This window comes from Mastacembelus armatus, chromosome 9 (assembly GCF_900324485.2).
Source record: "Mastacembelus armatus chromosome 9, fMasArm1.2, whole genome shotgun sequence".
NCBI classification, from domain to species: Eukaryota; Metazoa; Chordata; class Actinopteri; order Synbranchiformes; family Mastacembelidae; genus Mastacembelus; species Mastacembelus armatus.
Window position 1 is genome coordinate 18,713,586 of NC_046641.1, and position 24,857 is coordinate 18,738,442.

General features: G+C 43.1%; 1 protein-coding gene across 2 annotated transcripts in view; it reads right to left on the reverse strand.

Moving 5' to 3' along the window:
* The window catches only part of znrf3 (zinc and ring finger 3), a 57,549-nt gene that overhangs the window by 24,118 nt on the left and 8,574 nt on the right, over positions 1-24,857 (reverse strand). For both annotated transcript variants that reach the window (XM_026321927.1, XM_026321926.1), the window contains exon 2: positions 2,660-2,782. In XM_026321927.1, the coding sequence (XP_026177712.1) occupies positions 2,660-2,782 (123 nt within the window). The remainder of the gene's footprint in view (positions 1-2,659; positions 2,783-24,857) is intronic.

The following is a 24,857-nucleotide window of genomic DNA, read 5'->3' on the forward strand; positions in this document are numbered from 1 at the left end:
ACCAAGAATATGTTATTGACTGCAATAAATAGTTCAACTTGAGAACAGATACATGTGTGCAGAGGTGTGAGTGTGATTTACAGCATTTACACACGCCTCACAGAAAGCAGAGTCTTAAGCTGTGATAAGCTGCAGCTAAAGAAAAGCAATTACTCATTATGCTATCATCAGGACACCTTGCAGTGTGATCCTCCTATCACACCATCACTCAGACATCCAAAACCATTTCAAGGAATGTCTCAAACACAGTAGGAACCAATCTGATCATGCTTTTCCTGCTGCTGGGGGAGTTGTTACTGCTGTGGCACACAAAGGTCAGAGGTTCAATAGTCCTGCAGCTCTCACAGGAACCAGACAGGAAGTGTAGGAAAAAACAGTGTACATATATATGACATGCCAGCACTTTGGTGAGGTTTGCATATGAACTTCAGAGGTCAGCATGACCGGCCACTTTTCCTCCTCCTCCTCTAATGCTAATATTTACTGATATCTGAGCATCTAGGACAGTGAGAACAGTTTGAAATCGCATAGCTGAATCATTTAGCACTGATGACCAACACAGTAGACAGGAACAATGTTCACAGTTTCATTTTCTCAGGAGTCAAACCACAGAGCTCTAAGCGATGAAGACAGGTATCGAAGCCAAAGAAGAAATACAGCACCACACAAAGTATGTGTTAGTAAACTGGGGCTTACCATGGCTCTAGGATGGTCAATACGTGAATTTGTGTGTGAAGGAGCACTTATTACATATGAGCTTACACATAATTGTTTTCACACTGTGGAGAATCTTTAAAACTCGTCTGGATGACCATGAGCATCAGTCAGTAGGGACTGGAAACTTAAAATAGAGGCAAGCCCCTTCCTCGTATTCAGCCAACTCTAAATAGAGAGGGAATGCCTGTTGCTGCGACCTGTTTCTAAGCACAGCCGGGAGCTTTGTGTTCCCAGATATGTTATATTTAGACATGGATTGGAGTAAACAGAATATTTTTGCTTACAAATACATTTTGTACACCCACTGGGATTCTGTAAATAAATGGAATATAAACTGACCAAACAAGACCTCAACACTGTTGGTGGCAAAGTGGCAGCAAAGTGGAGTGGACTCTTGGGTTCAGTCAGGGGCCAGGCGGGTAGGGCGGAGGGGGGCTGGCGAGCATGAGGCCAGACCAGGCGGGGTGAGTGTGTAAGAGTGGGTATAGTATCCGGAGTGGAACTGGGCATGGTGGCCTGGCTGACTGGGCAGCATAAGCAGCCTGGCAGGGGGTAAACACTTCACTGTCTGGTAGTGGTGCCAACATAAAGCACCCAGCTGTGTTCAGGACACGGACAAGGGTCTGTCAAGATGCATGTAAGCACAACATTCTGTACCTAGTCACATATGACCCTTTAACACATATCTCCTGTCTATTTTTTGACTAATCTCATGCCAAACAATAACCTGCTACTCTGGTAAGATTTGACTTAACATCCTATCTAAGGGACCCGTCCAGGGTGCACCCCTGCCTTTCACCCAAAGACAGCTGGGATAGACTCCAGCAGATCCCCGTGACCCTGGTTTGGAATAAGCAGGTATAGATAATGGATGGATCCTATCTAGGGCATACGTTGAATGTTTTGTAGTATTCCCCAAGACCTGTAAACAAACTGTGTGTACAGTCCATAGAGTTCCCCATTTAAATATTCACAACTCTGTCTTACAGGCATACAGTTCCCATGATAATTATAGTAGTTATAGTGGCAAACAACAACTACAAGCGGTTATTGCTTCCTTGCTTTCTCTCTGGAACTTTTAATTGTATCTCAAACATGGACACATCACCTCAGTGAAGACCATTACTAAGGGAAACCACCAGAGACAATGATATATTCTTAGCTACAGTTTAGCATAAGTGCTGAACATTAGGTCAGTTTTCAGCACAAGGGCTCCTTAAATTATGAATGGCTGCTCTCTTTCTGTCACCAGCATGAACAGGATAAATGAGACTATAGCCAACCAGCCCCCCCACCACCTCCCCCCCATCCTCCAGGGAATGTTGGTACATTCCATTAAGAGGAACACTTAATTAAACCATGATAAAATACCGATCGGAGACTGCAACGGGGTCTGGAGGAGGGTGGTGACAGGGGCTGGTGAGAGACAAGGGACGGATTCTGTTCATCCCCATACTCTCAGCAAATAACTAAACTAAAGAAACAAAATGACCCTTCTGTCACTAGTCTGTGTGACTAAAAAAGATCAGTTAAACTCTTAGAAGGGTTTGTCTGTCTGTCAGGGTCTGCCTATATACAGCCCCCTTTACTAAATGACTCAACTTCTAGCTCTAGTATGTTTAGAACAAAGGTTGTTTTTATTTCATTGCATGAGTCAACTACAGTTAGACTTAATGCATGTTAGGCTGCATACACACACACACACAATACTTTTACATGTACATGCAGAGTCGGAGTGTAGTGTATTTCACTGACCGAAGAGTTTAAGCTGTTGTTTTATCTGTACTCTGCCTCCAGAGCTTTACTGCTACGTTAGTTTTCTAAAGATTAACTCCTGTACATTAGTGGCAAAAACATCCTGCACAGCTTATGTGAGCAAATGCAGTTATTGATCTACTGGAACTACACAGATTCTTTAAAGAGAAATCAACCAGTTCTTTACCTTTCCCAGCACAGTAAGACAACTGGGGTCCAGCTCTGGTTGTTCCAGCTTCACCACTCCAACCCAGCCATATTCATACAAGTCCTCCTCATCATTATTGTTACATAGTCCCAAAGGATGCATCTGGAAAGAAAAAGGAGAGAAGCAGTAGATAAGTATTTTTGTCAATAAGATTTACTTTAAATCTCAAAACATGACCATGAGTGATCTTGTCATGTACACTTCAATGTAAATATTTCAGCTCCAAATCTACTGACATAAATACAAGGTTTTGAAGAGGGAGGTCATGCTAGTCACAAGCAAACATGGTATCTTGTGTCTTGGGTTCTTAACTAAGAGAAGAAGAAGTAAGGATGTGCTGATTCCAGTGATTTAAAATAAGCCCCACATGAAGCATCAAGTTTGAGGGTCCTGGCATTACAGGCTCCAGGCGAAGTTTAACTACAAGCGTCAAACTGAGCTAATCTCTCTTGCATATCCCCCTCCCTGCCTTTTGAAGGAATACAAAAATTTACAGTATAATCCACATGTTGCCCATTTTCCATTATGAAACAGAAGCGCTTAAGAGCTTTAGATGTTTCTGAAATATTTGCTGTGTGTGGCAAAATCCTGCCGGATCTAAACACACAGCATAACATTCCACCTGACGCAAAGAAAAGCAGCAAATAAGCAAAACTGGGATTTATGAGCTTTCATGGAACCACTGACTGGGCACATTTTCACTGAATTTCTCCTTAAAGAAAGTTGCATTAGGTCCAATCTTTCACTGCTGAAAATGACTAATGTTGCTGCTGTTCCATTTGTGCATATATGCACAATAAATAGATGTATTTTAATTTTGATTAATGTAAAAAGTAGATACTGATGTTGCACACCAACATGCACATAATCTGACCAGTGACTATCAGACTTGCGTTATCCTCTCATTACACTTAAGGCCACTAAATTGGCCCAGTTCTCTGTGCCAAACAGCTCTGCAGAGCCAGCGGATAGATGATGTCTCTAGAGAAGATTAAAGCTAACGGAGAGCAGACATCACAAACACTGACTCACTGGGCCCAAAAAAGAAAGAGGTGGCAGCCTCCTTACTTGCAAGCTAACAAAGCCAAGCATTTATATCAGTGCACTTCGATTAATTTACTTGAGTTGTCTTGACTGTGGGAAGATGGTGAAGAAGTCTAGAGAGGAGACAGAATAGAATTTTAAAAACTCAAATCTGTATTCCACATTTTGACATTAAGATACTGCAAGAGATTGATCTAATCATGAATCCCACGGATATGCTAACATGCAAGGGGGGGGTCTGTATCATCACAGCAGGAAATCACTTGAACTGAAAAGTGCAAGAAAAGACGTAAAAGATACAAACCAAATAAATGAAAGCAAAAGGTGGAGGACAACAACAGCTGCCAGCCATTCATCAGAATCAAATAATGATCTGCTTAAACAAGGCTGGATTAAAACTGTAACCGAAAAGAGCCCAAAATCCCTGATCCAGCTCACCCTGGCAACAGAGCAAAGACAAGCTCCTGTATTAGCATTAGAACTGGGCCACACTGACCTGCAGGCCACTTATCCTATTAACCCACTGACCACAACATCCCAATCAGCCAGCACTGAGGCGCCGAGCCTTTGGCCACTCTGGCCCCTGGGTCACTGCTGATGACCCGAGATACCCTTGCCCCTCTGGTGACCCCTGACCTTTGAACCCCACTTCATCACATTGGAAGCACATTAGTTGTGCAGCAGGCCAAGTGAAGAGAGATTCTGATGGTACCTTGTCACTTCAGCATCACAAGGCAGAGGGCCTGAGCCCCTGAACTGAACTGGGTTTTGGGGGAACTGAAGTAAGAGTGTCAAATACAGATCAGGTGGTCTATGGCAGATTTATAGGGAAGGAATGTGGACATGCTCCGCATCTGTTCTTTCTGCCTTCAGGAAGAAATCTGATGAAGAGACTGGAATCAGTTTTAATAGTTGAGAGGCAGGCACGAACAGCAGATGCAGAATTTGAGAAATTATTTGCCCTTCAAGATGGAAGAACATTTAAGACCAGGGACACACAGCTGAAGACTTTCCACGTATACTTCTGAATTTCACTTTTAGAGAGCTCACCCTCGAATCCTCATCCTCAGGTAGAAAAGAGAATGATGAAACGTGACAGATTAAGCTCTGATTTTTAAACACAACCCTTGTCCTTCAAAAACAAAATGGATCATTCTCAAAACAGAGAGGAAAAACAATGAGGAAGTCATCACAGAGCAAGGCTGCTGTAGCTTAGAATACTTTTTACACAGGATGCAAACACCTTGTGTGCTTATTAGCCTGGGGCTGGCAGGAGCTGAAGCAGCACAGGGATGCATCACATACATATTTGGTATGATAATTTCAAAGCTCATCCGCTCGACCTTCAGAGATGCAAAATTGAAGGGAAAGACAAAGACAGAATGTGACCTAGTCAGCCTCCATACCTCCCCAAAATCACTCCACAAACTGGAACAACGCTGTGGTGCATATGTGGTGCAGTTAATGTAACATTTTGAATTTCATGAGAGATACCCTCTGAGCATGCTGCCGGGGAGGAAGCAGAGAGAACCAGTGTGGGAGGGGATATATATGGAGGCTGAATCTGTCTCTGTGTCAGTCTGAAGGAGAACACGGAAGTGGAGCAGTGCTTGCTGCGATTATGACCCTCTCTCCTTCTTGTCTAACAGCCTGGACGGCAGTGGGGAGCCCCGCCTGCACCCCTGGGTCCTGAACACTGGGCCATTGTGCGGGGGCTCCTGCACTCCAAATGGGGCAGTGTTGTTGTTTTGAACCATGCGGTTATTTTAGAGACTGGCCACTGCACCATTATCTCCACCACAGGGATTTTTCTTTTTTGTCAAATGTTGAGGTAGGCGTTGATGGAATGTGGGAATGGGGACCAAAAGGAAAAGGATGAGAGAAGGTGCTCTACTGAAGTGGGGCACAGCTACTGGGCACATACGCAACTAAAGAGTAGCAAGCACATATCCAAACGTGCCCACACACACACACACACACACACACACACACACACACACACACAGAGAGAGAGAGAAAATGCTAAAGCCTGTCCCCTCTTGCGTTTCAAATACTAGGTTTCCCTGCAAGGCCCCAGATCACACAAACTCAACTCACTGGAAACACCCAGTTGCTCTACTTTGCATCACTTAGCTACACAGGGCTTTAGGTAATAGGCATCCGGTGCCCCCAAAGTGCCACAAGGGGGCGGCTCTTGTTCTGCCCTGCCTGTCCTGCCCCTGGGGGAGGCAGCCTTTCACATGAATATCCAGTTACACAGGCCACACTCTCAATGAAATCCTGGCAGGGATTTGACCTCCACCTGTCACTCAAGCTGGCCACACCCTCTACCAACCCACAAGTCTCTGCAAAAGCACCTGTAGGGACAGTTCTTGCTCAGACGAGAAGCTTTTGAATAACAGTATGAAGCTGAATTCATATTAGTGCTTATTAAAAATAGTATTGACTTACATTCTATTATTCCTTCCTCTAATGTGAGGAGTGCTGTATCAGGTATGCATATATTATATTATACACTTTTTACATCCTAAAGGTGACTAAAGTAAACAGTAACTTGATGAATAATGAAATTCGGAAATTTTGGGCTGTGAACAAAACCATAAATCACGAAACTTTCTCTTAACTCTGTCATTCCCAGTCCTTTTTTGAACAAGTGACCTGATAACAGTTGGTAATGAGATCAAAAGAGGACACTACTTCTAAAAACTCCGACCACCACCTCCCTGACCCACTCCCCCCCTCAGCTCTCAAAGGAAATCAAAATGCAAGTCACACAATCCAATGCCATTCTTCTCCGTCTGTCTGTGACACAATTCACTGAGCCTTTGATCATACAAAAACCACTTCTTCTACACCCCCTCCTCTCACTGCACCCCCTTTTCCTCTCTCCCTCTAAATTATTGGTGGCCCTGGTTACAGCCCCCCTATTTCCCCTCATCCCTCCCAAACCTTCGAAACACCACCCTCCCCTCACCCTCACCAGGCCACACTGAGAGCCAAAACATTATGACCAAGCCTGCCTAATAATAAGTTGACTGTCTGCACTCAAGGACGACAAAAAAAAAAAAAAAAGAGGTGCCCTGTGGCCGCAAAATGTGTTGGTAGGTCCTGGGCACCAGGTTTTGTCACTTCAAAGATGCTCTGACCAAGTCACCTGGCCACAGCCATTTGGTTCCTGTCACTCAGTCACTCAGGTCTTTACATGTGCCAGTTTCTCCTGCATCCAACGTGTTGACTACAAGAACCACCTGTTCATACATCCTAGAATTACCCCAAAATGAGCTAATCAGTCTGATCACTTGTGGTTGTAAATGGTCATAATATTTTGGCTCATTGCCGTATATTGCCCCTACATGAAACAGCATGTCTTTTTTCCTGCACAGCTGTGTATGTATGGGTTTTACATATTCTAGCCTCACTTGCACTTTCACTTCAACATGAAAAGTAATGATTTTGATGATTTCTATTCAAAATTCACAACCTGCAAGTTTCTTTTCTCACTTTAAACTTTGAAATTCATCAAAATTGCTTCAAAATCTTTAGACAGTAACTACTCCAAACGTCTGTATTTGCATATGAAACACTATGACAAAGCAGAAATTCCAACCACATTATCTCTCCTGCGTAAAGTACCACCAGACAGAAAGTTCTTGTGAACTTGAGGAAAAAAAAAAAAAAGGATGTTCACAGTGTACCAAAATCTAAAATTCTAAAAGAAGTTGCTGAATTGCACGTCTATTTAAAGTTGTACACTTGCAGAGTGCTTTGCATTACAACTAGGCACCCTTGCTACAACACACCAGACACTCAAAACATCAAAAGCAAGTAGGCGGATTGGAGAGCAGAATGATCACTGAGCTAGACTGATCTATCCAGGACCCATATATTGTATTGCATATATGTCTTTGAAGCACCTAAAACACTTTTTAGACATCTCAAGCAGCACTATTTTAATCACAAGTGGGTTCCAACAAATCTTGCGATGGCACTCGGGCCACACCGAGGACGATCAAAGTTGATTTGTTGTCTTAAGTGAGCAGAGCCAATTTTTATAAGATGCTCTTTGAGAAGTTGGGTAAATGATCAGCTGGACAGATCTGTCATTCGTTTGTGTCTTTTATGAATTTTGGAAAATAGCTGGCACCTATTTCACATATACACAAAACCTAGAAGAAGAAAACCCTGGGCACGTGGCCAATCCTCGCACCCACCTGCTTCCCCAGCACCACGCATGTGTTTACGTATCTCACTGTTTGAGCACAGACGTGTGTGCAGGGTTGTCTGCAGCCTGAAACACATCACGGGTGACCGAGGGGTAACTCCGTGGCATCTCTCACTGACCCTCCGGTCACCGTGAACTCATTCACCCTAGTTTAGAAGCATCCTGTCCACCTACACAGGTCCTGAATTCAGCTGACCTCTCCAACCTCTTCCAGTGACCCCCCGCCCCCTCACAAGCACTTCCCCCTCTGCTGCACTGTGCTACAGCCTCCCTTACTGTGGGGGGAGTATTGTCAGGTTCCTGGAATAACATAGAAGTCTTGCCAACAGAGAGTGTGGGGATGGGATGGCTGGGTGGGTATGTACGATGTCTGCCCACAGACCAAGTCTCCCCCTGGACCTGCGGTGTCTCCCAGAGCAGAACTCTCAGAGCTATTCAGGCCAGACCGGTATGTAACAGGATGGTCAGGACTATACATTAAAAAGTGCACACAAACATAAATACAGACAGACACACACACACACACACACACACACACACACTTAACCTTGATCCTCCTACCTGCAGATATTCACACCACCTGGCAGTGTATATATTAAAAATACACAACATGCACATCAGTATGTCAGTATGTCAGTGGATTTGAACCAGTAGAGATACATGCAGCCTACTGTGTGTCTTAAACTGTTACCTTCCTAGTTCAAGCTCAAAGGTACTATAGAAAACAGCTCTCAAGTACAGTCCAAGTATTTCTCTAACATATTAAAATAAGCAAAGGGTGCTTCACTGTGTAACATCAGGAAAACAAGCAGACTGTTAGCCAACACACACAAAACAGCAAAATGTCAACAGCATGTTAGCACCAGCCATCCTGCAGCACCCTCCTCAACAACAAACTGTGGCGCAGTCAGGACGGAGTCAACTTCACCCCTCTGTGCCCTGCAGGGCAGACATGGGTGCAGGCTTCAAACAATTACAAACCTGCTGCTGCTTAACCCCCAATCCTTTTCTGTATGTGTGTGTGCATACAAATGCACTGGTAATGAGGACACAAAGGACACCTCTCCAATAGCACATGCTATTCAGACCTCCTTTAAACTATATGGAAGATGACATAGAACCACCCGCCCCCTCAGGTGTGTCCTTGACTGCAGACAGGTTAGGGGCCACTGTCAAACTTAGGATGAGCCTATTAGACCAATTTGATTTTATCATGTATTTAGGTAAAAACTATTGCACAGACATTGAATGAAGCTTACATTAAATGTCAGAAATCAATTACACTATATCTTATTAGCAAATAGCATTTTCTTCATGGCCTAATGTGAGGTTCCTTCATATCACAGTATGTTAAGCAATTTCTCAACAATATGCATTTTCTGAGAATTTTCTTATCGTATTTTCTTTCCAAAGGGGGAAAACAAGCACAAGGGACTTGAATTGTAGCCTTCTATGTATAGCATGCACAAATAGGCCCACAAACTTAAATGCATTCACTAACACACTATACACACACCTCCCTTCTCACTCTCTCAGTCAACTCTATGGCCCTCTTGGTCACTCTCTGCCCCTCTTTCCCAGCACTAGAAATAACTTCAAAGGGAGCTGGTAGCCTTGAGGAGAGAGGGAGTGGGATCCAGTTACGGTGGAGCAGCTGGGAGGGCCCTACAGGTGGGGCCGACACTCCTCCTCCTGTAACATTATCACCGTAAAGGGATCCCTCTGCTTCTCCTCTCAAATAATGAAGACTTCCTCCCTTTTGTCGTCTCCACTGGGACTAAAAGGAACTATTAGCCAAGCTAGAGCAGCATCCATCTTTTATTTTGGTGGTCTAAACTAACATAAGGTAGGAATGTATTTAAAAAAAATCTTTTTGACTCAAAAAGGAAATCTCACATTTTTACAATGTGTACAATCTCGCTTCACTCTACTTCTTGAAAATGAGCTAATGAAGCGTGTTGTGTAATTGAAGACAAAAGCTCAAGAAGTGAGTTTTAGTCTCATCTGTAATTAGAAATCCTTTCTTTAAATCAAGGGCGTGTCCAGGGCAGGGCAGCTTTTTGATGCAGCCCCCCCACCACCAGCATCACTGCCACCATTCGCTGTCCCCTCCTTAACCTCCCCTGAAAATCACCTCCACGCTTCTTCATAGCAACGGGCAAAGCAAACAAGTGTCATGGTTTCAGTGGGAGCAGAGGACACTTAATATCATGTAAATGTCCTGATATGTAGCACAAGGCTCTGGGGTTGACAGCTTTAACACTGAGCAGGGCGCCGAGCTTGTGACTCTATTAACTCTCTGCAAGTGCATCCCGTTTGTGTGTGTGTATGCACACTCAAAAGTCTCTCTGGTGTCTCTTTCAGCTCTTCAGTCTTTAAAACCCAGAGTGACACGAACAAAGGACAGGCCGACAAAGTTCAGGGGTCAGCATTGGGCTGGATGCCACCATATTGGAAAGCGAGAGAGGGAGGGAGTGGAAACAACTGTCCTCGCCTCAGCTGCAGAGATCACAGCATCAACACGTACAAATAAGAAGCAACAACAGCAAGCAAACATATTGCCTGTGTGTGCAGGAGGCTGCTGTCCTTATGAGGACAATTACACAAGTAGATGAACAGATGCATAAAATTATTTGTCAGCATCAAGGTGTTGCTGTGAATTCATTAGAATGACTAACAATGTAAAGGGCAAGGGACACAGAGCTCATTAATAAGCAATTCTCTACAGCACACAACCACAGAGGAGCAAGTACACTCGTTCTTACACAGCACATTTCTCACAAGATTTCAATGAAAGAGACAACACAAGTCTGCTCTGTACAGAAAAACAAAACAGGCGTTCTTCCAGCTATTCATCAATTAACTGTTTATTCTATAAAATGTGAAATATGAGCAAAACAACTTTCTGGAGCCAAAGATCATAACTTCAAAACGTCTTTTATCTGATGAACAGTAAAAGACCATAGTGCTTATTTCTAAATCACAAACAGAAAAGCAGAGAATTTTCAGATTACAGAAGGTGAAAGTGGCAAATGTTTCACATTTTTACTTGAGAAATTATTTAAAATGATAACTCTCTGCCCATTGACTAATTTCTTAACTGTGTAAGTATTTCGACATCACACATTTTTATCAGTTTTCTGCTGCTGTTCAACAACACATTCAGTGTTTGTGCAGCTACATTTTGTCCACTGCCAGCACTGGCCCAAATATCAGTGGCATCCCCCGCTCCTCTTCAACCTTCACCACAAAACAAAAGTCAATGTCGTTACTTAATGAGCTATGATTAATGCTGCTGCTGAACGGCCGGTGAGGCCAGGGAGGAAGGAGGGAGGCTGGAGGGTGCACATACCTGCTGCTGTCAGCTCGCTCTCTATGTGTGCGTGTGTTAGAGGGCAGAGGGCTTGAGGTTGCTAAAAGTGGACTCAGAGGAGGATTGCAGTCATCAACACCTAGGCACTGAGTGGCCTTTGATGTTTTGCGGTGTCTTTGATGGTCCCGGCTATGAAAGAATGCTGCTCGCCCTCCCTCCCCTTCCCAAAAGCCCCCGAAGTTGTGGAATGCAGCGCAAGCTGCTGCTGTTCAGCCCGCAGGAATGGGATTAGACCATAGCCCCACATTGCCCTTCCTCCACTTCCCTTCCCCGCTAGAGTGGACCCCAGAGTTTGGGGTGATGGTGGAAAGAATAGCAGTATATATGTGTTTTCCTTTTACTTTCCCCTCTGCTTCAGTCTGTTTCAAATATGAACCGCGAAGGCTCAAATTGTGACAATCAGCTGGAGCAGTGTCATTCAATGATCTGCACCTCCTCATCCACAACACATATTTTACAAGAAAGCTGATGGATATCTGAAGATTTCTTTAGTAAGAATATTAGCTAATATTAACTGAATTATTTTCAGTCAGCAGATTAGTTAAATGAGTAGTGAATTCAACATTTGGTCTGTAATCCGTAATCTATTTGGTTTACCTTCGTATCATGTAAAAAAAGCAGCAGATGTTAATAAGTAAGAAGCTTGAACCACCTTCTGGCATATTTGTTCAAAAGCTGATTTAATCAGTGCCACAGTAACAACATGAACATTTTTCCAGGGTCTGGCTTGATGGGTCAAATGCATTCAAAAGTCATTCAAACATTCAAATTTCATGTTGAATGGAAGTCTTCATAAGTAACACCCCTCACCACTCAGCATCATAGAATTTTATGGGGCGATCAATTATGAGGCTAAAGGTCACTGGATGAGAACACAAAATAACTGGCCAGCATTTTCATCATCACAGTGACTTTGCACCTGGGACACTGGAATATTACAATACGTCCAGTTTCCATGAAAAATATTAGTATTCTGATTGACAGTATGTGGGAGTTGCAGCAGTGTCCAAGCCAAGCAGCTGGCCCACAATCAAAAGCTGCACCACCTAAACCCAGAGGCATTAGCTTCGGGGAATGGCAAACACTTCCGCCTACCAAAGCCACACAGTAATCCTGGTATATCAAAGTGGAGAGCCGCAACATGAAATCAGAGAGACTGCGGACTCCCATAGATATACGCGTCGACATGTGTTTGAATGTGTGACCGTTACAGCAGGGGTGTTGTAATCCAGCTGCTCCTCAGGGGGGAGACAGACTGGGCTTTCTGCTAAGGTCATGTTCATGTTGGCCCCACACACCTAATGCAAAGCATGGCCTTCCACACAACAACTGCACAAACAAGCCATTTTGACCATGCATGCCGGTGTCCGCCAGGGCTCGGCTGAGACTGGCTTACACTGTACAGTGTCTGTGCTGAGGACTACAACTCCCAGGACTTACAGCACATGCACATATTTATATACATAAATAGATGTGTGCACAGAGAGTGGCTTTTGTAAAGTAATAGCTACTCCCTTACCTTCTTACCTCTGCTTTCCCTCAGGCCACATGGCTAAGAGAGGGAGGGAGGCAAGGTGGAGAGACAGTCAGCATTAGTGCTGGTTTCAGATTTCGGCTGCCTCTGACTTGTTTTCTTTAGGAAACACTTACGGGGGTTCCAACTACACCAGAGGAAGTGCTCACCTTCATCACTTCCGGGTCAGCTAGCTAAGGTCACACTGCACTCAAGGGAAGGAGAAGAAGAGTGGGGGCACATGTGGAATGTGTTTAGTGTCACCACCAATTAAACTCAGGAGTTCGTTTCAAATGTACCGACCTTTAAAGAAAACAGAGCAATAAGTGGTGAGAGGAGCTTTGAGAGACTGATTTTCCTTGTGAAAACTGGCACACGTAGAATCAGCCCCCGACACTTTCCCAAGTCTTTCCTTGGCTTTTCTTGTGCCTGAGTTTTTTTTTTCCCCTGCCTCTCTTTCTTTCACTCGCTCTGTTGTTTCTCTGAATGGCTGCACGATCACTTTTCAAGACAACCTGGGATGGAGGGGGGGCAGGCAGGAGCAAAGCTTGATCCAGGAGCTAATGATATTCCAGAGGAAATGAGAATGTGAATAAACAAAACCAGGGCCATTTCCAGGATTAATGTGATGAAGAAATGTGGACTGAGGTGGAATTAGTGGTGGTTATTATGGAGAAAAAGGAGTCATCATACAGCTTCCTACTTATAGTCCGTAAGAGAAGACCTTAGATGCCAAGACCAAGAGTACTGCAAGTTATTTGGATGATCACCAAGCAGCTGGTTGCTTTTTCTTTGTTATACCTTTAAGGATAAGACACGTTTTCACACAATGAATTATGAGGTCTATTAAACAATTACTTGATAACTGTTGTTATTGTTTTTTCTATTATTTATCATTGAACATCTTTCAGATTTGGTTTGTTTGATATAAAACGCTTGTGCTTTAAATACTACATCAATTGAGAGATAGATTAGACAGATCTATTCATTTTAAAGATCATTAGTAGCTGCCCTGTTTTAGAGAAAAAAAAGCATACACACTTTAAAGCTTTAGGGCAACTGCAAAGTCAAACTTTGGACTAGATTCAGCACAGGTTTTAAAGAAAAATTTAATATCATTAGAAAAATATGAGATTTTCTATTCAATGAGAAACTGTCCATTAAAAGTTTCCATTTAAAGCATCTTTTCAAAAAAATTCTTAAAAACAGCAGGTCTGTGATATGTGCTTTGCTAAGGGAATAAGGATGAGCCAGTAGGCAGGTTTATCCCAGCTCTGACCCTGAAAGCAGCAGTCATCTCTGTATGTGTTTTTTGGAGCTTCACCCTGCACTTTTTTCTGACCAATGATCAGGTTAGACAAGTCCCTCTATTCAGTGCTGCACAGTAATATCGATATCCCCAGAGAGGGAGGAGGTAGAGAAGAAGAAGGGGGGAAAAATCCTATTTGAGAGATTAACTCACAGCACCCAGCCGAGCCAGTGCTGGGTTCCCTGGCTCACTCAGTCCTATCTTACCCACTAGTCTCTTGTTCTAAAGCAAAGCATGTCTTTGATACTCGACTAGAAGGAATCTGGAGGCGTTACAGGTTTCTTTTGTGCTTTGCGCTGCACAAAGTTTGTGTGTGTGTGTGTGTGTGTGTGTGTGTGTGTGTGTGTGTGTGCCAAGGCTGGGATTTCTTTTCTTTGCCCCCCCTCCCTATTCTTTTTCTCCCTCGTCCCTTTGCCTTCATCTCCCGATCCCCTTCCCCCACCTCAAACACTAAATCAGTGAATCATAAACCTTTTCTCTTTCTTTATTTTTGGTTACTGTCACAAACTGCTCCCTAAAAACTTTAACTCTTCCTGTAAAAGGTTCAAACCTGCTGTATTTCAGGATCAAGGTGACCATATGTGGGTGTTAACAACATGTGGTCAGAAATTTGAAGGGTTGATAAGGAGTGGGTTTTGGGACGAGAGGGAGGGAAGGGGGCACTTTGGGGTGCGTGGGTGAGGTTTGACTCCCCTTGGAGATTTTCTTAAACCCATTACATCAGCTTTTTTCTGCTTCATGGATTCCAAGTCCAGGCCTTTTGTGAGGGTAGAAAATGACCTAAATTGACATTCAGAGTGGTTGTGGTTGGTTAATTGTGGCCAGGCATTTCTGGCATAAATAAAACAAGATTCCAGAGGCCTTCTTCTATACGAATTCTGGTTCTTTTCAAGCATGGCCTCCAATGAATGTAAAGTGGTCATAACCAAAACCTTGTGAGCTTTCTCAAACCTAGCAGCTCCAAAGTGAGGTCAGCATGCCATCAGAATGAATCTGAGTACCCATAAATACAATATCAAAGTGGATAGGTGCACCCACTGCAAGCATGCATCATTCAGTTTTTGATGAAATGTCTGCTTGCAATTCTTGTATCTCTGTTTTTAGATCAGCCCAGCTTTGATCAGCACATATATGCATTCTCTCTTTCACTTTATAGCACTTGTTTTTTATGCAGATATGATCACAGAAGCTGACATTTTGAAAAAAGCGGTCAATGCAAGCTCTTTTTGTTTAAAAAAAAGGGGGGGGGCGGACATAGATTCGAGAGAAAAGTGTGAAATTACAAATGATGCAATGGTCCTGCTAAGCTCTGCACACATATTCTAATCAAAAGGCCTCACAATGGCTGGCCTAAAAAACATAAAAGCAAAAGCAGAAATTCAAAAGAAGCCCCTTGCTGATGCTGGGCAAACTGATCAGCAGCACATAGACTGTCAAAAGCTAGTGGGAATGTCAAAAGCACCACTGATCTCTCTCTTTCCCCCCTAATGTGATCAAATGGGGGCTCATTCCCTGGAAGAGGTCAAAGAAAGAGAGGGAGAAAAAGTGAATGGGAGCTTTGGTGCACCATAGGAAGCCGGCCACCAGCAGCACAACCAAGCAATGTGCACAAAACAACACGCTGTCCCTCAAGTTTCTTTCCAGTGCCATGGCTAGGTTGAAAAAGAAGAGTGGGCTGAGGAGGAAAGTGGCTGGGCAAACAGTAAGGGGTAAGGGCTCAAAGGGGCCTGGTTGCCTGGGTGAGAGGGACCCGCTGCTCCAGCAATGTCCATATCAAGCGTCCAGCTATGGACCAGGCTTCGCAGAGGTGTGCTCCTAGTGTGCTCAGAGGTCAGTGGCATGGACAAAAAGAAATGGAACAGTTCTATACAGTTGCAAAACGAAATTTCCTACTAGGCTCAAGACATATTCACCCAACTGAAAATTCCCATTTCAAAGATTATGTTATCCATTTTTGAAACGTGAAACTCAATAAAAATCTCGTTTGGTATGGCAGCCAGCTTCAAATACTATCCCACTCACAAGCCTCAGCCACAGTTGCTATGGAGAGGAAGCAAGTCAGACACACATCAGAGCTGTAGCAAATTCAGAACACCTGACTGTTTCAACAGGGGAAAAAACACAGCACTACAGCTGCTGAATTCTTCCAAAATTCAACCATAAGCCTAAGTGACTGGATTTAAGCAGCTGAATGTTTTAACAAATATAATCTTTAAGTGTACGCAACAGAATTTCAGATTCTGCACTGATAATTACTGAAGAGCAACTTGTACCTTTCATTTTTTAGTCGAAGACCCAGATATTTTGTAGCACAGTCGCCCATCTTGCACTGATGATTCAGCCAAAGGCTTGGAAATGCTCCAATTGCAACTCCATCTATGCATAGCTACTCTCATCTTGCAACTCTAAGCTGGATATCCAGCCAAAGCACTTTTGTCTTTTTGCAATATAACGTCCCATAAAGTTCCAGCCATACCTTCGTCTGGTTGCTTAAAAAGCAGCATGCACACAAACACACATGCACAAAAACACACACGCTCACTTACTGTGTTTCCATACTACACACCAATAAAAGGGAGTGTGGCTGCAGCGGTGATTGGACAGACACTGCTCTTTGTGTGTTGTGTGTGGGGAGGTTATCATTCAGGTTACTTCAATGGCTGGTTACATCAACGGGTCAAGGTAGAAGGTAAGACAGGTGAGGTGGGGTCAGAAAAAAAAGGTGTGTGTGTGTGTGTGCTGGGGTCAGAGTAGTTACTAGACTATTGCAGTTTGGATCTGGTTGCAAAGTAAAATAACCAGATTTTCAAACCAGAGTCAAATCAAGCTCGTTCTTAGAAACTGCTTCTATAAAGACAAGCATGTGGAATTTGGTAATTTGGTCGAACTGATCTTGTAATAGTGAACCATAACTCCCAGAGTTAGCTTTCACCTATGAATATCGTTTTCCTATTCACTTAATGGCCACATGGACCAAAGGTCAGGGTGTGGATTTGTGTCATCCAACCAGGCAGTCATCTCCCCTAATTTCCAATCCTGTCAACCCACCCCACTGACTGAGGACAAGGTCTGTGAATTTCATGCATTTCACTGTGGGAGGGGATTCTTAGAATTATGTGATACTGACTTTCAGGATTTCATAAAATGTTGTAAAGTCAGCTGAAAATGAATTAAAGCAAAGAACATATGAAAGAACTCAACCAAACCTACATTATGTAGAACAGGGGGCATATAAACCACACATTAGCAGCAATTACAAACGGAGAAAGTGGCATAAACTAGACTGTTATGCCTCTGTTACAAATCTAGGCCTTGCTCAAAAATCCATGTTTGCGCCCTGGGCAATAGAACATTTCTCTTTCTGCCAAAAGAGCAAAATAAATAGTCCATATGAGGGCAGGGGGAAAGAAAAGTAAACTTTAATTGGTGTGGAAATAATTCCATTACCATATAGCTCTCTATAAAGGGTGATTTGTTCTTTTGATTGCCCCAGAGAGTGTTTATGAAGTCACTGTGGGATCAGCCTAGGTCCAGGGGCAAGGCCAGCCACCAGAATTCCACCGAACATTTGTTTAGCAGCAGGCCAAGTGCAGAACGGTGCACAAATGCAGTATTGTTCCTCCCGTTCTTGCTGGTTGCACTGCCAGCGGCAGGAGCTGAGTGGGCCGGAGAGAGATGGGAAAGGAGAGTTATGTGTTTGAGGGGTAGGAATAAGCAAAGCCTGGGGATAACCACCCCTGAACATCAAACCCACTTTACACAAAAACATCATATGTGTCACCAGGACCAGTTTGAAAAGGTAATCGCCGACTTCTAAAAATCATCGCTGAGTGGTCAGAGCTTTTCTCTCTCTCCCTCCCTTTAACTTCTTCTTCATGTTGTGGTTTATAAAATTATACAATCAAAGCCAACAAGCTCCTCCCACATCCATGCCTTTGTATGGGGATACTTGGAAGAGATTTATCTGCCCAAAAGTTCATGACTCTGGTGTTATAAACCTCTGGGGATCCATGTTATTTGATTAGTTTTTTATTGGAGACAAGGAACCACTTAGCTGGCTGTAACCTCTGGGCCATTTGGCTCTAGATCTAAGAGGATTGCAGGTTGCAAGTCCTTTTCTGAAAGGGGCAGCCATGACAAATACTGCCTCTGGAGACAAAAATGAAGCTGGAAAACTGTGCAAAGTTATTGTAATTCAGAAAGGATGTCACAAAACTGCCAGCTGGACCTTTCTCTGGAAGCCAAACAATGAGTGCACAGGAATTTGCACTTTTCACAAACTGTATGACAATAGATATGAGCAGTTCAATGCAGCAGAATTCACCATGTCTTCCAGATCCTCCCATTAAAAACATGGCTTTGAGCTGATTTATTCTGCAGTGTGATTATGTGATTTATTTTTATGTGATTTTTTTATTTTTATTACTTGGAGCCTCCACCTCCATGTCTGAATTGAGCAGTGTAGCATGTGTTAGAGTAAACTACTTTGTCTCTTTGATAGGCAACACAGACCATTCTGAAACTCATAGCCAGCATGATGACAACATTTCAAGGACAGGGAAGGTGTGTCTGTCACTACTGTGAAAAAAAAAAAAAAATTAACATACACTGCACCACGATGCCTCGAAGACGAATACCTAAATCTGAGGATCCAAGGATGATGAATGGTAAAAGGGGACAAGTGCATATTCAAATAGCAAGTCTGGCCTATTTTTGCATATGAAATTCCAATGTAACTAAGGGTCAGGACCTTTGGGTCCTTAAGGAAAGAATGTGTGACTTCAAATGGGAGACCAAAAGGGCTGCTTGCATCCCAAAGCCTCCCAGCTGGGAGGATAGAGTATGGATCAAAGAGGCTGTGTGAATCTTTAGGAGGGGTGATTAGGATAAACTCGGAGGGCATGTGAAGGGTCTGAGAGAGCTCTTGCTCTTCATGCATCACGTGTGGAACCCTCATCTTCTCCTTGGACTGTTTATAGCTTATCATTGTTCTGTTAATAATTCAAATAAAGATAGAAAGCTCACAGGTACTCTCAGCATTAAGAGTCCCCAGGGTGTGCTGCTAGATGTTAGAGTGTGAGTCAGCCCAGAGGAAAGTGTGTTTACCTCACATTTGCTCTGGCCAGCTGTATGGTGCTGTAGCAGAACAGGGAACGATGAAATACCTTGTGGCAGCCATTGGGGCTTCTGAAGCACCCTCCTGTATTTCACTAGGTGAGCGTGAGCCACAAAGACAGCATGTGCATACTGCATGTGCATGTTGCATCTCACCTCAATCAAAGCTTTGTTCTTTATAATCTCTCTCCTTGTTAATCTCTAACATCTGTACTGAATAAAAAGCATAAAAATCTCTGAGAAAATGGAAATCATCACAAAGTTGCAAACACACTCATATCAATCCCATCTGTGTGTAAAGGCATTAACCAGCAAACAAAAACAATCTTTAGTTTAACCGCACCCTCACCTCCTTTACACCATCACTGAGCAATACTAGTCAAAATTCAGGTCACAGAAAATCCAGCATCTGAAAACCACTTATCTGTTAACCATGTAACCATGTCAAAGCATACACACACAGGCGGCTCAGGGATATGCTTGGTGCTGCGGGCTCTCTCACCTAATCCTGTGTTAACTATAACTGGCATGTCACAATAACAAAGACTGGTCATACGCAGAGAACAGAATGGCTTTGTAGAGAGAACCAGGACAACCAGCATCCCATCAGGCCTTTGCCCCTATGAGGGAGCTGAAGTCTCTCAGCCTCCAGTACCTAGTCCTCCAGCCAGCCAGGGCCCAGCCCAGAGGAGCCTGTCATCACTACCACAGAGGCCTCTATTCATCCCTGCAAAGACAAAGCCAAAAGTGTATAGCAGCCATCCAAGGCATCCCAGGCATCCAGATATCCACCAGCGATATCATTTTAGGCTTTTGTGAGCCCATGCTTTGGTGTACCCACCACCCACCCATCATCTCTGTTCTCCATTCCCCCTATTTCACTGATTTTTCTGCTTTGTGGTGCAGGGACCATACATGTACTCTCGATCCTTTTGCGTTAAACCAGGTGTGAGAGAGATTGTAACTATGTACATGTGATGCTTTTTACTTCCTGTAGCAGTAACAGCTGTTGCTTTGGAATAACCAGGTTCACATCTGGGGTACTTTTAACATGAAAACATTTTCTAACCTCTCCACTCCTAACTTTGTTGAAATGCTTCCTTTCACTGGCTGGATGTGTCAAAAATGAAGAATGAGGTCTTCAAAAATATTTAAAACAACCATCATTCAATACAATTTCCACCATTAATTACAAAGTAAAACCATCAACAACAGAACGTGTGAAGAGCAAGAGCGGTGGGCCACCACAGTTGAACAGACAAAGCTGTTGATGAAGAAAGACATTTTTGTCTGCACTGTCTGACAAGAGAACGCTTAAAAATTGTAGAACAAAAACTTATGTCACTATGACCTTAGAGAGAAACTAAAAAAAGATGACAGTGTGGTCCACATTGCTCAGAGCTCGCATTGCACACTGTCATCTCAGACCCTTCCGGTCTGGCTCTCCTTTGGCCACTGTGGCCCTGAACTCAGTGGCAAAATTTCCACCTGCTGATAGTATCAGCTGCTCCGCCAACAACCCCCACCCCTCTGAGAGAAGAACACTGGTTAGAAAACAAAAAGTTGAAATCTGTTGTGTATCCACAGGCTAAGAAGAAGAGGGTCTGTCAAACAAGACTGAACAATAATAAATATGAATGGCCTGAGAGTTCTAGGATCAGTTACTCCTGGAGGGAAATGCACAGTGTGAGACTGGTGTTGCACGAGGTTTCATCAAGAAAGCAAACAAGAAGAGAAGATAAATATGACATTAGAAGAAGCAAGAATACATAGTACTGTGTCTGGAGAAGAAAATTACTGTATAAAACATATTTGTTGCCGTTAGCAAATGTTACTGACCTATTTCCTCTGCAAGGTTTTGAGTTGAGATTGAAAAACTTTCTTACAACTGTTAATACTGCTCCAACAAAGTAAATAAATGTTGAAAGGCAGTGCAGTATTTCCCGAAACCAAGAAAATGGCCATGATATGTTTCCAGTAATCCTGCAACACAGACAACTAAGCAAATCAAAACTCAACTGACAACCTGGCATAATTCCAGAAAACCAAATCAATAATCCGCCGTTTCCAGTTTAGGTCTCGAAAACAAGAGTGAATCTATATAAATCTGAGCTGTTGACACGGGTCGAGAGTGGAGGGGACAGGTGCGACAATGACACCCGCGACCTCCAGGGGATGTATGCATCCCACGGCGGTGTCGCCTTTCAAGATGGACACCGGTAGGGACAAACCAGTTGGTCCACCCAGTGGTATGAGCACAGCAGCGGGTCGTACACAGCACAGGAAACACATGTAGCTTTTGTAATGCATGCATTGTTTGGGGATCTTCAGGCAAATAATCATACTGCACATGCTAGAGACGATATTTTCAGTAGATCTAATTTTCCACCTTTTTCATATTTTAGTAAACTCGTGAAACAAATATGTCATGCTGTATACAAGCAGCATTAAGATTCTTAAAATTCACATGTACAGTTAAATATATGAGGAATAAAGAATCTATAAGCTTGCAGTTGATCCAGTCCACCCTTCATCAGTGGCCTGGCTACACTGAAAATCACCAGCTCTAACACTCATTTTAGGATCCCTAGGCTCTCTGCATACCAAGCTGCCGGATATCCTCTAGTTAAAGAGGGCTCTCAGCTTGGGCCATGAGTTGGTCGACTGGGGAGGGTGAAAAGGGGTAAGGGTGCTTTTTTAGGGTCATAGCAGGGATGCAGAGCCAGTGCTTAAAAGACCCTTTAGAGTAACTTCAGCATCACCAAAGACAAAACGGCAAAATGAGCGCGGTGTTCAGTCCATTTTCCTGTGGATCTTAAAGGCTGAGCGTCGTGCTGGCTAGAAGTGCAGTTGCTCCTGCTCTGAGCCCGTGGAGCTGTGCATCTGTGAATGGCTTTTGTGTTGCTGCCGGCACAGAACAAAGTGAGTTCAGGTTACTGCACTCCTCCCGTTATTGGCCCACATTGTCTCTAATTATTCTAGCAAACATTGACACAGCATGTGTGGTCTCACATTTATACAACCTCCCCCTTCCGCTCCCATGCTTCAGAGAGTGAGACAGGACGGAGAGCGAGAGAAAGGATGCAGAAAACAGTGAGAAAAGACTGACAGGGGAAGGATGAAGGAAAGAAGGATGAGAGAAAGCTGTGTACTTGCACTGGTTGTTTTCTGCTTTATTATGATGCAATTCTAAGTCTTGTTTGTCTTGTCTTGTTTTCATGCCTACTGCATACTCAGGGGTTTTCCACACCTCTCTCCCATGCTGCCTCAACTCAGGAGACAACAAATGCACCATGCCAACTAAAGCTTTTAATATACGTGCAACCAAGACCAACCAGCAGGTGGTAAGATGCAAAATGATGGAGTTTTCTAGGATGCAAGAACCAAAAACAGAAAACAGCCCTTCTCCACAACTTTAAAGCTCCATCCCACACTCTAATTTGAATCCAGAAGCTTTCCCGTTGCCTGGGCGATTCTAACTCTAGCTTTTGCAAAACAATAATTATGACGAATGTATGCATCAGTAGCTTACCAAATCCTCTGTCTATGAGCTTAGCTTGAGGCAACGCTGCAGAAAAGCTGACCCAAAGATGATACATGTGGTTGCCAAAAGGAAATGGCTCAAAGTTATCCAGAGATGGTCTGGTGTAAAATGAAATCTCAAAAATTTAGACTAGCCAGTTTAGTTACTGTCAAATTGGTCCTTGGTCCTCTTAGTCCTTGGTGAGCATGTGGTCGCAGAGCTATAGAAAACCTCAATGTAGTGTGAAGCCATTCCTGTAAAATTCACAAGGAAGTCTTTCTGAGCAGATCTATTGCAGATTTTTACTGGAAGCCATTAGAGCTAATAGACTGACATCTGTTAGAAAGTACATTTTCCGTTTCCTCAGATGGGTTTTGATTAGCGATAGTGCTTTCAGATTTTTAATCATTTCAATTTCTCCTCTGAGATTGTGTTTTGTCAGGATTAACACACAGTTGTACCTTAAAAAAAAGTTTAATACATGGAGCCAAATGTTCCATGTGCCTGATGGTGTGTCAGGACTGCAGAACTACAGTGTAACACTTCACTGCAAAGCATTGCAGCTTACAACTGCACATGTACTTTCAGTATTTAAGATAGTGGCATTAACCATATTTAACGTATATAACTGTACTTTAAATAACCTCATTTAATTCTTGGCCAATAAACACATAAGAGTAACCTACAGTTGTAGCAGTGCATTTCACAAAATGTCAAACTAGTTTTTAAATGAAGCTTGGCTTATGAATACACTTCAGCTGTATCTACAGGATAAACAAATAATATTCAAACAACAGATCCTCCTGCACCTGTTATGCAGGAGAGAATGATCCCTCCGACTGACTGGTGAGGCCACATTCCCTGGGTTTATTTACTTCGAGATGGTTGTGGGGTGTTTGTCACCACAGGGGTTACAATTTGACTTTGTTGTATGCCATAGGCCCAAGTTGTCACAACCCTGTGGGATGCAGACAAAATAGCAAAGGGCTGTATTGGCCCTGAATTATCTTTTTCTGTCATTCCTATCTTCTCCCACTCAATCTTTCTTTCTCTCAAAACAGCATTCTGAAATCTAGATTCTCTGTTCTCTGACATGTCCAAGAGCAGGTTATCATTAGTGAGCCAAGTGTGTTTGGACAAACTGCCCCTATACTGCCAAGCAAAGAATAGCCATAATCTCCCTGGTGGCTTTGCTGAAATGAAAAGTGCAGCTTTTGTAGTGACATATGACAGAAGGACAACACTAAACAAAGAGGAGAAAGGGTGAGACACAGAAAGATCAGAAACAAATAATATGCTCCACCACTAAAAATGTGATTTTTTTCCCCCACTTTCACTCATTAGTGATCTGGAAAGCTTGAAAAAAAAAAAAAGGATGCTGGGAAAAAAAATGCCTTGACAGTTATTTTCCTGACAGCAACATGCAGGAGCAAAGAGGGGTAAACAGATGGATTGCAAGTGGACATAGATGGACACAGCTGGCCAAGAGTAATTATGCTAACCTTTTCTTGTACACTACTAGTTCATACTGAGCCAGGGAGGGTCTGGAAGGTGGGGTAACAGTACTGCAGATAAAATTTGCATGACAGAAAATGTCATATGCATTAACGTAACTGACCATGGTCTTTTAAAGATATTGCCTAGACATTTGCACTTTTCCTTCTCATCTACGATGTGAATGTTATGGTATATTATATTAAATAATTAAAATGTCCCACTTTGTTTCTCACCTCCATTCCAGGTCTGCATCTTTTACATTGTATCTGCCAAGCTCCAGTCTGATATTTATATTTTCTAATATTACATTTTATCATTCCTAATAAAAACTAGGCAGAGTGCAAACCTAAGAGTATCACAACCACAACACATTAGAGCCTGTATTTAGGCTTTCCTTCAGTGGTTTTTCTATGTTGTTAAGTTCTGCACTTCCACAGTGTTTTGTAGAATATCTGTGGCCAAAAGGTTTGGAAAGCCTTTCTTCATCCTAGCATGAAGTTTAATTGACGTTTTTGATTAAATGCAGGATTTTAGAGGTGCTCCTAAAAACTGAAAATGAAACATCACCAATGCAATCGTTA